This window comes from Lactuca sativa, chromosome 9, assembly GCF_002870075.4.
Source record: "Lactuca sativa cultivar Salinas chromosome 9, Lsat_Salinas_v11, whole genome shotgun sequence".
Taxonomy (NCBI): Eukaryota; Viridiplantae; Streptophyta; class Magnoliopsida; order Asterales; family Asteraceae; genus Lactuca; species Lactuca sativa.
Window position 1 is genome coordinate 80,962,506 of NC_056631.2, and position 18,266 is coordinate 80,980,771.

Genomic DNA, 18,266 nt, shown 5'->3' on the forward strand with positions numbered 1-18,266 from the left:
ACTAGTGGGCGAAGTGAGAGCATTCATTCCTTTTTTGATGGATTTGTTAATTCCAAGACTATGTTGAACGAGTTTGTAGTTCAATATGATAAAGCAATTGAATCTCGAAGATCCGTTGAAGAAGATGAAGACTTTAAGACAATGAACTCGAAGTCAATTCTATCTTCTATTCATCCAATTGAAGCAAAAGCAGGTGAATGTTATACCAGAAATATTTTTGAGATTTTTAAAAAAGAATGGATAGAAGCTACGCAAAATTTAACTCATGAGACATTAAACAAATGTACAGAAGAAATCAAATATAGGGTTGGCCAAGTGTCTCATGAGTTAAATTTTGCGTAGCTTCTATCCATTCTTTTTTAAAAATCTCAAAAATATTTCTGGTATAACATTCACCTGCTTTTGCTTCAATTGGATGAATAGAAGATAGAATTGGCTTCGAGTTCATTGTCTTAAAGTCTTCATCTTCTTCAACGGATCTTCGAGATTCAATTGCTTTATCATATTGAACTACAAACTCGTTCAACATAGTCTTGGAATTAACAAATCCATCAAAAAAGGAATGAATGCTCTCACTTCGTCCACTAGTTGTCATGTCAGCAAAAAAAACATCCTTCAAGTAGGCTTTAACCCAATGTTTTCGTTGGTTATACATATCGGTGATCCAACAATAATTTTCAAGGTGATATTTACTACACATAACTTCCCAATCTTTTTCAAATTCTTCAATTGTATCACTTTTTACCCATCGTGTATAAGACTCCTTAAAATCACTATAATGGGCTACCAGCGGTCGAAGATGTTCAAGCCCATGCTTCTTAATATGGCATGCACAGTAGCGATGTCGAGTGTTTGGAAACACTTTTTTTATTGCATTACCTATAGCCTTATCTTGATCGGTTATCATTGCAGATGGGTGCTTGTTGAACATGCACTTTAAAAGATGCTCAAATAACCATCGGAAAGTTTCTTCTTTTTCATTTTCTAGCAATGCACCACCAAACAGTATGGTTTGACCATGATGGTTCACCCCAACAAATGGAGAAAATGGCATCTTAAGTTTGTTCGTCATGTATGTAACATCAAACACAACAACATCTCTGAATTTAGTATACGCATCCCTTGATCTTCCATCGGCCCAAAAAATATTTCGAGGTGACCCATCCTCAAATAAATCCACAACAAAATACTGGTTAACATCTACTAATGCTTTATCTTGAAAATGTTTGATAAGCCCATAAAACTCCTTACCTTTGTATTGTCTTCGTTGCTCAGATAAGACATCCACACATTGCTTTGAAGTAACATCAATGTCCTGTGGCGTTTTCATTGCATTAACAACTTTTTTAATTTGAGAAGGCTTTAACCCCGATTGACCAAGTTCTATCATAAGAGATTTACATGCCAATGAATGATGTAACTTCCCAAGAGAACGATGCTTCATTACTTTTGTAGGTGTAGTGCTCAACTCATGATTGTGGGTATCGTTAAACATGTCCACAAACCATAACCCATCTTTTCCTTTTGAAATTCGAAGCATTGCTTGACATCCGGTCCTCAAATCTCTACGTCGTTTCTTTGCACCCACACATGAACTATTAGTCTTCGATCTTTTAAACCCTTCTTTATTGCAAACGTACATCTTACGGTAAGCCTCATTTGTCGTCTTATTTTTATAGTCCCAATGAATTCGTATACCAAATCCATGTAAAAAAGCATATTGATTATAAAACGTATAGGCATCATGAGGTGTATTAAAAACCTTTCCCATGATACTTTCATCTCCATCATGACCAAGATTTACATTGACATCAATTATTTTCTCACACTCTAAGGTTGATTCAAAATAACTATTTGCATCAATTTCTTCAACCATATGTATTTCAGTAGTGTCATCTGCTAGTCGAATGTCTGTGTTCATAGTGAATGACCTGTAGGGCATATAAACACAAGAATTAAGATTTAAAAAAAAAAATTATAGCTAGAAATATAAACGGTAAAGCTGTCAAACATAGTATAATTTAGTATGGTGCAAATAAAAATTATTTTCTTCCAGTATGTACTCTTCATAATTTAATATGTGCTTTATACAATTAAAGAAGAGAAAAACAGAGTAATTCCTATTATTTTCCTAATACTTGCAATATACATCATTGATCTTTCGTTTTTCTTTTCTATAAAGAAATTTATTGGGATTTTAGCACAATAAATGAATCATGGCTTATGTTATCATATTACCTGTCACATCGCATAAGTGTACACACTTTAATTTGTTTATTTTCATCAATTATACACTGCACAAACTAATTAGTACCTAGAACAATTTGATTAATGACTGGGAACGATTTGACTACTACCTGAAACATGGGATGTGAATTTAAAGAAGACGATCGCTATAGAAAAATTAACGAGTTAATGAATTAAGAATCAATTTATACTATCTTTAAAAAGTTCAATCAATCTATAACCACTTACGATTTTCCAATCAAACTGAAACGGAGATATAAAATGGAAAAAGACGGTACGAGAAGAAAAAAGTTCGATCAATCTATCATTACTTATGTTTTTTCAGTCAACCTGGAACAACCGATGTACAATCGAAAAAGACGACACGAGAAGATAAGGAACCGATTGCCGAATTAGGGTTGAAGATGATTAGTCAATAAAGAATGATCGTGCATGCTGAGATTGAAAGAAGGAAAGAAACATTATTCTAAGAAACCGGGAAATCAATTAAAGAATTTGATTGTTTACCAACTAAACGACGTCGGTTTTCATATTCTATACCTAAGCTTAAATACCTTACAGCCATATATTCCTTTTTCCATATATATATATATATATATATATATATATATATATATATATATATATATATATATATATATATATATATTACTATCTTATAAAAGAAATCTTACTATTTCTAAAAATAGATTGAATATAATAATATTATTTTTTTAAGATGTTCAAATCATTAACCTAATAGTACAAGTAGTCATCAATAAAATATTATTAAATTTTAACCTGTATTTTGAATCCTAATATTTCTCAACAAATTCTATCTCCTTCCCTGAATTTCGGATAATTCAAAATTTGAAACCATCAGAAAGTACATGTTGATTCAAATATCCCTCCTGCAGATGACTCTTTCTTAATAGGTTTTTATTTTAATCCTTACTTGTAATTGATTTCATCATTTTTAACTTTTTGTATTTTTATCTTATAAATATATTGGGTGAAGGCTTTAGTATATCAGGTTTGTTCCTAAAAAGGTTTTTACTATGTTTCTTTAATGTGTTGGTTTTGCAGGTTCAAAGAACTCAACCAAGAGGGCCAGTTAGAGCATTGTATTATCATTAGTTTGTATATTTTGGCATCTTACTTTTGCAATAAAGAACGATTAAACACAAGTTTTGACATGATTAAGGTAGTTTGTATATTTTTCATCTTGTTTAGTCTAAAATGAAACCTTTTTCATCATTGGTCCTTATAATATCAAGTTTCATCAAATGGAATTCCTGAATACGGTGATTATTGTCCTTATTATAAGGTTCTATATAGATTTTGTTCAATATTTTAAGGTTTCGAGAACCTAAATCAATATGAATCCTTGAATTACATACCATCGTTGAAAATGTTTTAATTTGTGACCAAACTTGGTTTAAAATCACAATGAACAAGTTAACACCTGAGTATCGACTTTTGAATCACAACACCTGATATTCTAAAGGTTTATTTTTATAAACTATTATTTATATTTTTTAGCATTTTACTTAGTAGGACATTAAATTAATAAAATAATTAAGAAAAACGAAAAAAAAAGAGGACGATAAACAATACAAGTGGTTTGGGTATGTATAAATGGAAGTAATAACCATTTAGGGGGTGTTTGGCAAAAAAAACTTATTGCTTATTAGTTTATTAGCTTATAAGTTAATAAGTAAGTGTAAGGTAACTTATGAAAAAATGACGTATTAGAGGTTCCCTACCGGAATAAGTTATTTTAATCCAAACACTTTTTTAACTTATAGTGATGTGGAACCTAATAAGTTGTTTTAAAAAAGCTTAGCCAAACACCCCCTTAATATGGTATGGTAATGCTCTTGAAAAATAGATGTCATTTAATATTCATTTTTCGAAGTGAACGCAAAACGGTTTTAACTCTAAAGATATCAAATTATTCGCTGTCCGCCACTTTGCACGGGTAGACGGCTAGTATATATATATATATATATATATATATATATATATATACATATATATATATATATATATATATATATATATATATATATATATCATCGGTGCCCCCCTAGAAAATTCCTACTAATTTTTTCAAGCCTTTCAATAACCGACAAGGGAGCTTTAAATAAGGAGAAATAGTATAACAGAAGACTGATCTGGTTAAGGTTAGACGATCTCCAAATGAGAGGAATCTGAATTTCCAAGAAAAAAAGCCTCTTTTGCACCTTTTCAATGACCAAATTCCAATTCCTCTTTAAATTCATGTTGGCGCCCAGGGGAACACCTAAATATGTAAAAAGGAAATGTAGAGGCCTCACAACCAATGATAAGAGCACAATTAGTAATTTCATCAACCGATGTCCTGATCTCATAAACTTTAGATTTGTGGAAATTGACTTTGAGATCGGAAGCCACGTGGAAGCAATGAAGGATCCTAGCTAAATTCGTGAAATTTGAAAGGGACCAATCCCTCATGAAAAGAGCATCGTCGACATAAAAAAGGTGTGAAATTGAAGGCCCGTTGTTAGGAATTTTAACCCCTTGGAATAGTGACTTCTTGCAAACAGATTTCATGACTACATTAAGCCCCTCAATTGAAATTATAAATAAAAAGGGGAAAGAGGATCCCCTTTGATGGACCCCTTTTGTAATTGGGAATTCTTTCTAGGTGGAACCGTTGATAAGGTTTGAGTCCCTTGAAGAAGAGAGACACTTATTCATCCAAAATCTCCATTTACAGCCAAAGACCATTTGCTGCATCACCAAATCCAAATAGCTCCAACTAATTGAATTGAAGTCCTCATCGAAGTCCACCTTAAAGAAAAAAGTCTTTTTTTTTGTTTGCATTTTTTAGCCCAATTGCACACCTCATTGATTATCATGGGACCATCAAGGATGTTTCTCCACTCAATGAGATGGTGAGAAATTGTAGGAAATAGGTAAAGTTGCAATTCCTATTATGCCATTTTAATCATTTAAAAGTTACATTTTAATACCATTAGTTTTAGAATTTTTCATAAACTGTCTATTTAATAATAACCTTAGATCTAAGTATTTAAATGGTCCACATCTATTCTTGCGTTCTCAACTCTTTAGTTGTTCTCATTTGATCATATATATATATATATATATATATATATATATATATATATATATATATATATATATATATATAGGTTTTATGCAAAACAATAACTCTTAAGTTCAAATGCAACCTAAAGATCTATATTTTAACTATTAAACCTATAACTATGAACATCAAAACTAAGAAACCCTAGAAACCCTAGGCGATTTTCGAAAAACACAAAAGGGTTTTAGGATTACATACCTTGTTGTAGATCTCTTGGAAGCTAGCACCAAAAATGTCGTGCCTCTAATGGAATCACACCCAAGCTAGCAAGAAGATGACTTGAAGGAGGAGAGGGGAGGTATAAATTTAGACTCTTCCCTTGGAATGATGAGTGGCCAAAATTCTAAGGACTAGGGTCCTTTATATAGTTGAGGAATCTTGGGGCCAAAGCTAGGGTTTAAGGGATAAGCCCTAGATTGAATTACTTGGAGACCAAGCAGTCCAATCTCCTTATCCAAGGAGCCTTGGACGAAATTTTCTAGGCTTTCCCTAGAGGATTTTCATCCACCAAACAATCACTGTACTTTTAATTAATCAAATTAATCCCAAAATTAATTCAAATTAATTTTTGATTAATTATTAATTAAATAACACATTTTCTAATTAATATATTATTTTCATAATATATTACTAAACTTCTTTTATTAATCAAATAATAAATTAACCTCTCTCTCTAAAAGTCATCCTGTCCAATTGCTAGGTTTGAGGGCAACCCAAAAGGACTGTGCTACTATCAATTCAAGTATATATACCAATTTTAGTTATGGGCTTAAACATCTAATCCAACAATCTCCCACTTGGATAAGTCTATAACTATAACTACCAGTACAACTTTTGAATTGATTAGCAAATTGCAGCTTCCAAAAGCCACTGCTGAACTCTAACCCAGTCAGTTACGTGTCCTAAGATAAGTGATCATATAATCCTTCGTTCTGCAAGATATCATTCAGACATGACACATGGAATAGAATCAATCTCATTGTCCAAGACTTTGTTTCACGATTTCTGATTTGTGATGATATAGGACTTCCAATCGAACACACCAATTTAGTCTTGAATGGGACCAACACTATAAGTCAAGACCAAATTACTGATTGGCCCAAAGATATAACTTTTCCTGTCATGGCAAAAGGAACGAATAAACTTTGACTCATATGCTTGCATCTTTTACTCATCAAATCATGCATGACAATACACTTTATAACATCAAGTTAATGATGCGCTTACGTATTACCAATGTACAACCAACTTGTAAATTACAACTCATATATCTTCGTTTCAAGATCATAAGATATTATCGTCTCAGAATTACCAGTGATAAACTCCATGAAGTAATTATCTGAGCGTGGGTTCATCCAACACTTAAATCTCTATTGTCTAAGTACTCATGAACATTGCAACAATTCTATTGCTATGTCTAACTCCCTTAGACAATCTAGAAACCAATTCATGACAGTCTTAATTCACTACTTACTTCAAAAAATACGAGCGACTGTGGAATTTGAATAATCATATTATTTGGGAAGTAAAACATGCAAAATGAAACACAAATAAATAATTAACAAAAGGCAGTAAACAAACTCATAAATAATTCTCCATCATTTAATCACTAATAATCAATTACATTTATTTTATTTCAAGTTTCAAACTAACTATCTAACTACTAAAAACTAATATCATCTCTCAGACCAATGCTCCTGACATGCTGACCGTGCTTGACCCTACTCAGAGCCTTCGTCAAAGGATCTGCAAAATTCTCTTCTGATAATACATTCTTTACGATGAAGTGACCTTCTTCCACCCTATGTATGATGTAATGATACTTTCTGTCGATACGTCTTGAATTTCTAGGATCTCTTGGTTCCTTAGTCAAGGCAACCGCTCCTTCATTATCGCAGAAAAGTTCCATTGGCTCCTGAATGGTTGGGATAACTCCAAGATCTCCGATGAAGTTCTTCAACCAAGCCGCTTCCTTAAATGCTTCACTTGCAGCTATGTACTCTGATTCGCAGGCCGAATCAACCATTGTATTCTGTTTGGTACTCTTCCAAGTTACTGATCCATTATTTAGAGTGAACTACCAGCCTGACTGAGAACAAAAGTTGTCTCTGTCTGTCTGAAAAGTGGCGTCACTGTACCCACTCACACTCAATATATTACTGCCACCAAGGACTAAAAGCATGTCCTTCGTCCTCTACAAATACTTGAGAATGTTTTTAACCGCTGTCTAATGAGCTTTACCGGGGTTTCCCTGATAGCGACTGAACATGATCAAGGTAAAAGACACATTAGAGCGAGTACATGTCACAACGTAGATGATTGACCCTACAACCAAAGCATAAGGTACCCGACTCATATCAACTATCTCTTCATCTGTACTAGGGCTTTTAGTCTTACTTAATTTGGTATTGATCTGGATAGGTAGCTCTTATTTCTTGGAATTTTCCATACTAAACCTCTTTAGTACTTTATCCAAGTATTTACTTTGATAGAGTCCAATTAGTCTCCTCTTTCTATCTTTCAAGATTCTTATCCCGAGAATATAGGCTGCTTCTCCAGGGTCTTTCATGACAAAACACTTTCCAAGCCAAGACTTAACTTCTTGAAAAGTTGGAATGTCGTTTCCCATGAGAAGTATGTCAGCGACATACAACACCAGGAAATTCATTATACTCCCACTAGCTTTGATATACACACACAACTCATCTTCACTCCTAGAGAAACCGAACTCTTTGACTTCTCATGGTAGCAAAGATTCCTACTACGAGATGATTGTTTCAATCCATAGATGGATTTCTCAATCTTACACACTCTATTTCGAAACTTTGTATCTAAAAAACCCTCTAGCTGACTCATGTAAACATCTTTAGCCAACTACCCGTTAAGGAAAGTGGGTTTGACATCCATCTGACAAATTCCATAGTCATGAAAGGCAACTATGGAGAGAATTATCCTAATAGATTTTATCTTGGCTACTGGTGAGAAGGTCTCATCATAGTCAACCCCTGGGGTTTGAGTGAATCCCTTCGTAACCAGTCGAACCTTGAAGGTGTGTACATTTCCATCTATGTCGGTCTTTTACTTGAAGATCCATTTGAACCCAACTGTCTTTTGACTTGGTACATTATCAACCAAATTCCAAACTTGGTTGTCATACATGGACTTGATCTCGCTGTCTATTACCTCTATCCGTTTAGTAGCCTCAGGGCCTGCCATTGTTTCCTTGTAGTTAGATGGCTCATCCAAATTTATCAATGTCCTATCACTGAAAAATGTGTCACCGTCTATAGTAATATGGAAGCCATAGAACTCAGGTGACATGCAAACTTTACTGGAACGCCTGAGAGGTAATGACTTGTCTATCAGTTCAACATGAATCTATTCCTCTGGTTGAGTGCTAATATCATCTAAGGTTCCTTCATTAGTTGACTCTTGAATTTTTTCAAGGTCAATGGTACTCCCATTGTCCTCTTTGAATATGAGCTCTCTCTCTCTCTCTCTCTCTCTCTCTCTCTCTCTCCTCCTATTCGTGCTACAAAGACCACATTTCCACTAGGTCTGTAGAACAAATATCAAAATGATTGCTTTAGGTAACCAATGAAAATACACATCTCACTTCTAGCTGCTAGCTTATCTTGAGTCTTTCGTCTCACGAAAACTTCAAAAACCTAGACTTTGATATATGCTAACGAGGGATCTTTCCCCATCTACATCTCGTGAGGTGTTTTGGCAACCTTCTTTGTAGGGACAAGATTGAGGATGTGGGTGGATGTCTCTAAGGAATACCCACAAAAGTGAATTGGATGTGAAGCATGACTCGTCATGGAACGAACCATGTATAACAAGGTCCGATTATGCATCTCAACTACACCATTTAATTGTGATGTCTTAGGAGGAGTCAATTGTGAAACTATTCCACATTTCTTTAGATAGTCGTTGAAATCGATACTAAGATTCTCTCCACCTCTATCGGATCTAATCATCTTTATCTTCCAGCCTAATTGATTCTCGACTTCTTGTTTAAACTCTTTGAACTTTCCAAAGGTTTCTCACTTATGCTCGATTAAGTAGATATAACCATATCTACTATAATCATCTGTAAAAGTCACATAGAGTCGATTAGCATCCCTTGTGGATGATCTGAAGGGTCCACACACATCTGTATGTATAAGATCCAACAAACCTTCACCTCTTTCACAAGATCCAGTGAAAGGTGATTTTGTCATCTTTCCTAAAAGACAAGATTCACATGTATCATCTGAACTTAGGTCAAATGATTCCAACACTCCATCTTTTTTGAGTTGGGCAATACGTTTCTTGTTAATGTGTCTAAGACGACAATGCCACAATCAAACTTTGTCTACACCATTAGACGAATCAATATGAAAAAAATTATTGCCTTAATTATCAACACACGTCATGGTTTCATACACACCATCACAAGGTAAAGATTCAAACATAAAAAACCATTTTTATAAGCAAAAATAGAACCATTCAAATCATTAAAGAATATCTAAAACCTTGTCTGAATAAAGCATGAAAAGAAATAATGTTACGTGTCATCTTTGACGAGTAGCAACAAGCTATTAAATCTAAACAAACACCACTAATAAGCACTAGACCATAAACTCCAATATTGGTAACAGAGAAGATCGCCTATTCCCCATGATTGAGTTCATTCTTCCGTGCTCCACCTCCTCACTTTTTTCTTAGCCCCTGCAAATTAGAACAAATGTGAAATCCACATCCTATATCAATGACCTAAGAATGAGACGATGATGAGTTATTAGATAAAATAGTATATATCGCTACAGAAGATGGCTTCACCTTGCCATCCTTGATATCTTGCAGATATTTTAGGCAACTTCGTTTCCAATGCCCCTTGTCGTTGTAGTAAAAGCAAATAGCCTCTTTTGGACCAAAAGAGGGTGGATGATCATAACTGGACTTTCCTTTAGGGCCATTACTAGATGACCCGACATAAGACTTTCCCTTCCTGTTTTGCTTGGGAGGACCTTTCCTCTTTTTTACCCTTTCCTTGTCCAATGGCCAGAATGGGAGCACTAGTAGGAGTGGATGCTAAACCTTTTCCCTTCATTCCTGCTTCAGCTGTCTGCAGAAGATTGTGTAATTGAGCCAAGGTGGTCTTAGTGTTGTTCAAATGATAGGTCAAGATGAACTGATCATAACAACTTGGTAAGGAGTTTAGGACTATGTTAATAGCTAACTCATCATCAAAATGTACATTTATCCTAACAAGGCGCTGCGTGTATCGTTGCATCCTTTGTACATGGGCACAAACAAAGTCTCCCTCCTTGAGCTTGCAAGCCATGAGGCTTTGACCACCTCGTATTTTTCTTGACGAGATCACTTGTGGAACTTTTCCACAAGATCCTTGTTCATCTCATATAGCCAGTAGCCTTCATAAAATCTCTACAACCTAGGGGTCATAGCAGCGACCATGATGCAAACAACTTTTGTTGCATCATCATAATGTTTCTTGTAGGAGGCTAATTCTTTAGGAATTGCATTCTTTTTGTCGATTTCATTTAGTTCTTTTTCAAGGACATAATCATTGTTCTCGAAACAAATGGCCATTCTTGATGTTGCGCATTCAGTCTTTGTAGTTGGTGCCATCAAATGTCACCTTTAAGTAGATGGACAACAACGAGAAGTTATGGTTGTTGGAGGAGGAGGAACCATAAGCATCAGTTGGAGTATATATCTATAAAAAGAAGGTAATTTTAGTTATACAAGAATAATCCTTAATATAGTAACCCAAAATAAAATATTAAGGCTAGGACCCAACTATATAATTCACAACTTAGAAAAGAGATGTCGTAATCAAATTGTAAATTTTATAAAGGTAGGTAAATGACGATTTACCTATTTCACCAAAAAAATAAAATTAAAATTAAGTGAAATTCCTAGGTCTTTCGAGATTCATTGAAACTATTTAATGGCATGTTTAATCTCATATTATGCTCTTCTATTTGTGATTGGGATACCGATGATCACAAACAACATGTGAATAACAATGCAAATGTGCTTGGTAACCTCATTGTCATTTATCATCTCAATTGATGTACTGGTAAACCACACACGCTTCATCAAGAATGATAATTTATGAGATACCTATTACAACTCTTTATTAGTCCTTATTAATGTGCTGGTTAACCACACACGCTTCACTAACGAATTATAAAGTGTAATGTGCAATTTGATGGCTTAGCATACTAATTCACATTTTTCCTAAAGTAACTAGATATGGGATTTTAAATAAAATGGTTCTATTACTTTTAATAGCATTATAATTTTAATGAGATTTAGTTGTCCTATCAAATCCGTTCTGCTAATGACCCTTTACCAATCAAGGAATAGCTGGATGAGAGTGGATACTCATTCAACTACTATTTTATAGGCACTTTCCTTATACCTAGGGATGAGCAAAAACCGCACCGCAACAAAAATTAACCGCATAAACAGCAACTAATAAACCGCAACCGCAATAAAAACCAATGGTGAGGTTTTCTTTTTTTTTTTTCCAAAAACCAGAAACTTGTGGTGCGGTGCGGTTATTGGTTTTCAAAAACCGCAAAAAAAAACCGCACCGCACCGTATATATTATATACAATTTTTTTTTTATTAATTATTAACATATTAAATATTAAAAATAAGACAGGTTTCATGGATGAAAGATGGATAAATACTAGAAGACAAAAGTATTTATGTTTAACTTTAAAAAATAGTGAAATTAGACAATTTTAAGATATTTATTGTTACTTACTATTGGTTTGATGTTTTTAAGATATTAGTTGTTTGTGATTTAAGTTAATTTTCTTATACCTTAAGGTTTTTTATATTATTACAAGTAATATGTTTGAACCCTTAAAATCGTTTAAGCTCTAAATTGTAGTTAAAAACTACACAAAATAACGACACCAAATTCATGCAGTTAATAACCGCAACACAAAAAAACAAAACCGCACCGCAAAAATAACCGTCTAACCGCACTGCAAAAATAACCGCACCATGCGGTTTTGAAAATGGATTAACCGCATTTGCGGTTAGTGGTGAAGTTTTAGTTAATAACCGCACCGAACCGTACCGCGCTCACCCCTACTTATACCCCTCTTATAGATCAGCTTCGTGAATGAGACATACTAGCGATTTGACTGACTAATTCTTATACATATAGTAATTAATCATTTAATATTATATATAAGATGTATTTAAATTTTTTCAAAATATAAGGTTTATTGTTTAAATTTTGGAAATTAATAAACTATTAATTTAAATTTAAAATAAACCAAATAATTTAATATTTATCTATTAATTTAAAAAATAAATAAAATATAAATTTTGATAAGGATTAACCAGTTAAATTAATCAAATAATTTAATCCTAATCCTTACCCTCTAATTTTCGAAAATTAAGGTATAAGATTTATTATAATTTTAATTATTTCTTTTTAGACAAGTAAAATAATAATTACGAAAATTTGGAAACCCTAAACACCTTGTCTTTTTTGAAAACTTGGGGAGGAAGGCTAGGGTTATAAAGCCCTAGCCAAAAATTTTGAAATCCAAGGGGGATGGGCTAGGGTTTCGAAAAACCCTAACCATAGTCGAAATTTATGCATTTTAGGGTTTAATGTCCATAAATCCTAATTGATCTAATTCAAAAATTATAACAATTCAATTGAAAACAAACCAAAAATCTCTAATACCATTGATAGGTTTTATGCAAAACAAAAACTCTTAAGTTCACATGCTACCTAAAGATCTATGTTTTCACTATTGAACCTATAACTATGAACATCAAAAATAAGAAACCCTAGACAATTTTCGGAAAACACAAAAGGGTTTTAGGATTACATACCTTGTTATAGATCTCTTAGAAGCTAGCACCACAAATGTCGTGCCTCTAATAGAATCACACCCAAGCTAGCAAGAAGATGACTTGAAGGAGGAGAGGGGAGGTATAAATTTAGGCTCTTCCCTTGGAATGATGAGTGACCGGAATTCTAAAGACTAGGGTCCTTTATATAGTTGAGGAATCTTGGGGCCAAAGCTAGGGTTTAAGGGATAAGCCCTAGATTGAATTACTTACAGACCAAGCAGTCCAATCTCCTTATCCAAGGGGCCTTAGACGAAATCTTCTAGGCTTGCCCTAGAGGATTTTCATCCACCTCATCCCATGAGATTTTAGAGCTTTCATTCCTCAACTTTCAATAAATAACCAAACAGTCACTGTACTTTTATTTAATCAAATTAATCCCAAAATTAATTCAAATTAATTTTTGATTAATTATTAATTAAATAACACATTTTCTAATTAATATATTATTTTCATAATATATTACTAAACTTCTTTTATTAATCAAATAATAAATTAACCTCTTTCTCTAAAAGTCATCATGTCCAATTGCTAGGTTTGAGGGTAACCTAAAAGGACAGTGCTACTGTCAATTGAAGTATATATCAATTTTATTTACGAGCTTAGAAATCTAGTCCAACATATATATATATATATATATATATATATATATATATATATATATACACACACACACACAAGTATAATGTTACACGTGGATACAGACATAAAAGCATAACAAACAACTTAAACAAACATGCACAATTAGTTAGGAGCAACATAGACCTAGGGCCGGCCAAAGCCCAGGGCGAGCTGGGCCATGGCCCAGGGCAGAAAAAAATAGGGGCATCAATTTTTTAGAACCTGTTATGAGTATTCTTTAATTTGGGCTTGATCCAAGATACATAATGAAGTCCATTCATGAAAAGGGGGAGGTGAAAGCGGGAATTCAAGCAAACTTAAAAATAAAATCTCACGCCTACTTATTGCACTAGAAGAATATGAGGAGACAAGAAGAAAAGTAGATGGCAAAAAAACACACGCCATCCATGCCTAATATACTTCTCAAGCTCTTGGTTCACAGCCTCACAATTCCATCTCAATACAAAATAACTACATCATGAGTTTTTCTTATCAGAGTTATTGTTTGCTTCTAGGGTTTTAAATTTCTTGTAGCACCTAGGCATCTCGGAAAAAATGATACGGATGAAGAAGAAAGCTCTAATGCCGGTGCTAAATCAGATATATAGCCGTCAAGTGTTGTAGTTCATGTTTTTCTACCTTTCTCGATGGCCATTTCTGAGTCAAATCGACGAATACATTTGATCAAATCTAGGTCTTACTTTACTTATTTCATATGCACTGTCTCGCCACACCTCAAGTTTTTTCCCTTAATTTTTATCGGAATTTGGAAAGAGGTTTAGTAATGGATGCATATAGTTAATATTAGGTGGTGTTAACATGGATGTCTATTCTTTTACCATTCGTTTTTCACTAAAAACACCTGCTATATTTACTCTAATTATTTTCATCTTTTATTGATTTATTTGTGTCTCAGCATTGACTCGATCGATTTTGTCGTGCTTCTGAGAATGACCAATGAAGTAAAAGACACAAAATGGTTGCATTTCTTAATATGAGCCGATTTTATGTCAGAATAAACATTATACGTTTGGATTTGTATGTTTGATTTAGTTTAGTTTGACGATTTTGTTAAACTGTTTCAGTGATGATTGAGTGTAGAGCTTTAAGTTGGATCTCCTTTAGAATATCCACGACTATTAGAGTTGTTTTAATGAGACTTGACTTAGAAATGTATGAGCTATGGTCGATCCAAGGGTTTGTTACACAGAGAGAACCACATTCTGGTGTTGCATTTTAATTGACTTGTTATTCAACAGATTCAACTGTGAATCTGAGGATATCAATTAATCTCTGTTGTTAAATGAGTTTTTACTTGATGTTGTTAATTTACTATAATTTATTGAGCTTAAACAAAACTCTTGCTCTGAAATATATAATGGACCTAGAGTCTGAAAAATCAGGCAACAATGTTTTGTTATCAACTTCAACTTTTGTAAGATAACATTATTGAAATTGGAGTTAAATGACAACACAAGTTGTTGTTGTTGTTATTTTTTTTTTTCATTTTGATAATTGTTTTCAACATCTAATTGTGCTTATAAAAAAGTTTTGCTACTAATTTTTCTTTAATCTAGACTACTACCTAAACCTGAAGCCATTTAATGATGCATTGGATTGTTGTTTGGATGTTTTGTTGGATATATTCTTTGAGGGTATGGAAGATTGGTAATTAAGATTGCAAAAGAGATAAAAAAAAAAAGGAATAATTTTAAAATTGTATTACTTTGTAAATTTTAGTCATTTCTATCATTTATGGTCATTATTTCTATTGGAGAAAACTACAGATTTAGCCTACTATTGTTATTAATTCATAGTAATTGTTATTAAATCTCACATTTAACAAAGGTCATTTAAAGAATTAAACGTAGGGGCATTATTTTGTATGTTTGCCCTAGGACATGAAAACTCTATGGACCGGCCCTGCATAGACCACGTGATAAAAACCATACCGATGGAGCTTAATAAGTTCTACCAACAAATTTGGTATAAAAAATTACTTTAGATAAGCTCCACTACTTCGGACAAAACAAATTTAGCATGATAATCTACTTCAGATTGATCCACAACAAAACATAACCTCAACATTTACCCCCCTTTGTGAAGAGTCATTCGGATGTTGAGGTTATCTACAAATATAAGCAACACTTATTAAATATTTCCTCACTTCTATCCACCATATAATGTGCTCTCGAATCTCCTTCTTTTGCTTCTTAGAGTTGAGGTTGCATGAGAAGATTCGAATCAATAAATTCTGAATATGAGCAGTTGGAAACTGGAATCATCTCCTTAATCAATATCAAAGAATATTCTCTTCTGAACACCCTTCGTCTTCTTTCCAAGATACAATTTCCTCATCCTTATACTTTGTTATATCTTTTAATGAAGTGCAATGATGAGTTTCAAGAGTTTTACCGAAAGCATTCACCAATTATATGCCAGTTAAGGGATTCTGACAATAGTAGAGTTGCATAAATCCTTTCACCTATTGATTTCCAATGTTGAATATATTCTAATTTATGGCAGCAATGGTCTTCTGATCAGTTTTTGAAAATATCAATACATCATAACAAAGTCATGAATGTAAAGGTTACTAGGTTAAAAGGAAGATCTAATTGATTTATTACCGAATTCTCAATAGAGTAATTATGCTTCGACAATTTTTCAAAATACTAAAGATCTACAAAAGCTATATCACAAATTGTTTCCCTATTCCAGACTTTAGATATCTCACCCATGTCAATACCAGATGCAATTTGTTCACGAAGTCTAGCAATTGCATTTTGTTGTCGAAACCTTTCAAATTTATCATTTTCTAATTTCTTTTCCCTTCCTTTCACATTTCCACTACTATTCCATTACCAATATTCGTTGTGGGTGTAACAACGGTTGAAACAACTGCTCCTTGATTTCTTTTTCAAGCTTGTCACCAAGAGCCTAGCTTGATCTTATTCGTAGATTCAACAAGTTGAGATCGACATTTATCAACTGATCATTCAACCAAGGTAATACGGTGGTGTTCCTCATTCTATTCATCATCTATAAATTTCTTTGTAAGAACTTGAAGCATATCATCAAACTTTTTAGTGAGACTGGAAGAAACAAAATCAAGCTTTTAATTTTGAGCTATGAACAGTTGTGAAATAAAATCTTGGGGAGAAACAACTACATTAGAATCACCAATTGTCTTAGCATTAGTAGAAAAAAATACACATGGAATCATAATCATCATGAGGAGATTATAAACATACACATGGATCATAGACAGGAATCATAAGATTAGAAACATACACATAGAATCATAATCAAACTATGAAGTTTAGAGACATACACATGGAACCATAAGATTAGAAACGTACACATATAATCAAATCATACTATGAAGATTAGAAACATACACATAGAATCATAATCATAATGTGAAAATTAGAAACATAAATAGGGAATAAAAAAGAATGTCATCAAAGAGAATCTAAAACCTAATCCGAGAATTAACATATTTAGTTTGAAGATTGCAGGTTGAAGAGTGTCGCGTCAAAAAGAATCCGAGACCACTTACTTGCAGCGCCGAAGAAGCATCGGGTGCATCATGCTTCTTACTTCAAGGGCTTAAATCAACTCCAACCTTTGAATAATTAATTACAATCTAAAGTTTAAGGAGAGACACAATTATCAATTTCCTTAAAAAATCCATGGAAGTGTAAAATATACATAAAGGGAATATATATTATCACAGATTTCAATTCCTTCTCATGATTAATACGTATCTAAACATTAATATTTATCAAAAGTTATTAAATCAATAATAGTCGTACGCTTAAAAAGGTAAAAATTATAACTCCAACCAAAAAAAAGAAAGAGATACAAACAAGAAGCCTTTATATTTGATACTTCACCACCAATTTTTTACAAGTTATACATGGAAATCTTCATTTCAATTATCCATACTTATCTCTAAATATCAATAAACAAAGAAAATAATTAACAAATGTCTTTTTGGTTGCATTACTTGACGATAGTTGATTTAGGAATACATCTAATCAAGCTAATTAATGACCCGGTCCTCTGGGGCTGGGCCCCGATGCCAGTCGTTGGAGCCAGAAAGACATCTCGTTCTTGGTTTTCTCATACAACGATGAGTACGTTGCAAGATTGTTCTTATCAGCAAAGTCATCTGACAAAATTCTACCTTGAACTACAAGTGGGCTCATTACAGCCATTAAGATCACCACAAAAACAAAAAGCGTGTATGTTTGCTTGATTGCCATCTTCAATCGGCGTAATAAAACAGACACGAAGATGCTAATAAAGCTTGTGACTTTAACGCTTTCTAAGACTTTGAATGAATATGCAAAAGCAGTAGTAGTTA

At 33.3% G+C, this 18,266-nt stretch overlaps 1 protein-coding gene and 3 non-coding genes across 4 annotated transcripts; 3 read left to right on the forward strand and 1 right to left on the reverse strand.

Moving 5' to 3' along the window:
• Positions 1–80: 80 nt before the first annotated feature.
• LOC111885406 (protein FAR1-RELATED SEQUENCE 5-like) lies at positions 81–10,975 on the reverse strand. Its single transcript, XM_052767741.1, has 3 exons — positions 10,818–10,975; positions 397–1,931; positions 81–166 (listed from the first exon to the last, which is right to left on the reverse strand). Exons 1-3 carry the CDS (start codon positions 10,973–10,975, stop codon positions 81–83), a joined length of 1,779 nt encoding a protein of 592 aa, XP_052623701.1.
• A 3,450-nt stretch (positions 10,976–14,425) lies between these two features.
• Positions 14,426–14,579, forward strand: LOC111885422 (small nucleolar RNA snoR134). Its single transcript, XR_002848095.1, has one exon. It is a non-coding gene; the product is annotated as a small nucleolar RNA snoR134 (small nucleolar RNA).
• A 231-nt stretch (positions 14,580–14,810) lies between these two features.
• On the forward strand, positions 14,811–14,899 carry LOC111885421 (small nucleolar RNA U36a). The gene has a single exon (XR_002848094.1). It is a non-coding gene; the product is annotated as a small nucleolar RNA U36a (small nucleolar RNA).
• Positions 14,900–15,267: 368 nt separating this feature from the next.
• Positions 15,268–15,379, forward strand: LOC111885420 (small nucleolar RNA snoR97). Its single transcript, XR_002848093.1, has one exon. It is a non-coding gene; the product is annotated as a small nucleolar RNA snoR97 (small nucleolar RNA).
• The last annotated feature ends 2,887 nt before the right edge of the window (positions 15,380–18,266 follow it).

Bases quoted from the DNA above. Each gene is read 5' to 3' on its own strand.
- LOC111885406 (XM_052767741.1), bottom strand. From the start codon at position 10,975: ATGGCCATTTGTTTCGAGAACAATGATTATGTCCTTGAAAAAGAACTA. The intron at 1,932-10,817 runs GTTGTAGAGATT...TATGCCCTACAG, and splicing joins GTCGCTGCTATGACCCCTAG to GTCATTCACTATGAACACAG. The intron at 167-396 runs GTGAATGTTATA...TTGGATGAATAG, and splicing joins TCCAATTGAAGCAAAAGCAG to AAGATAGAATTGACTTCGAG.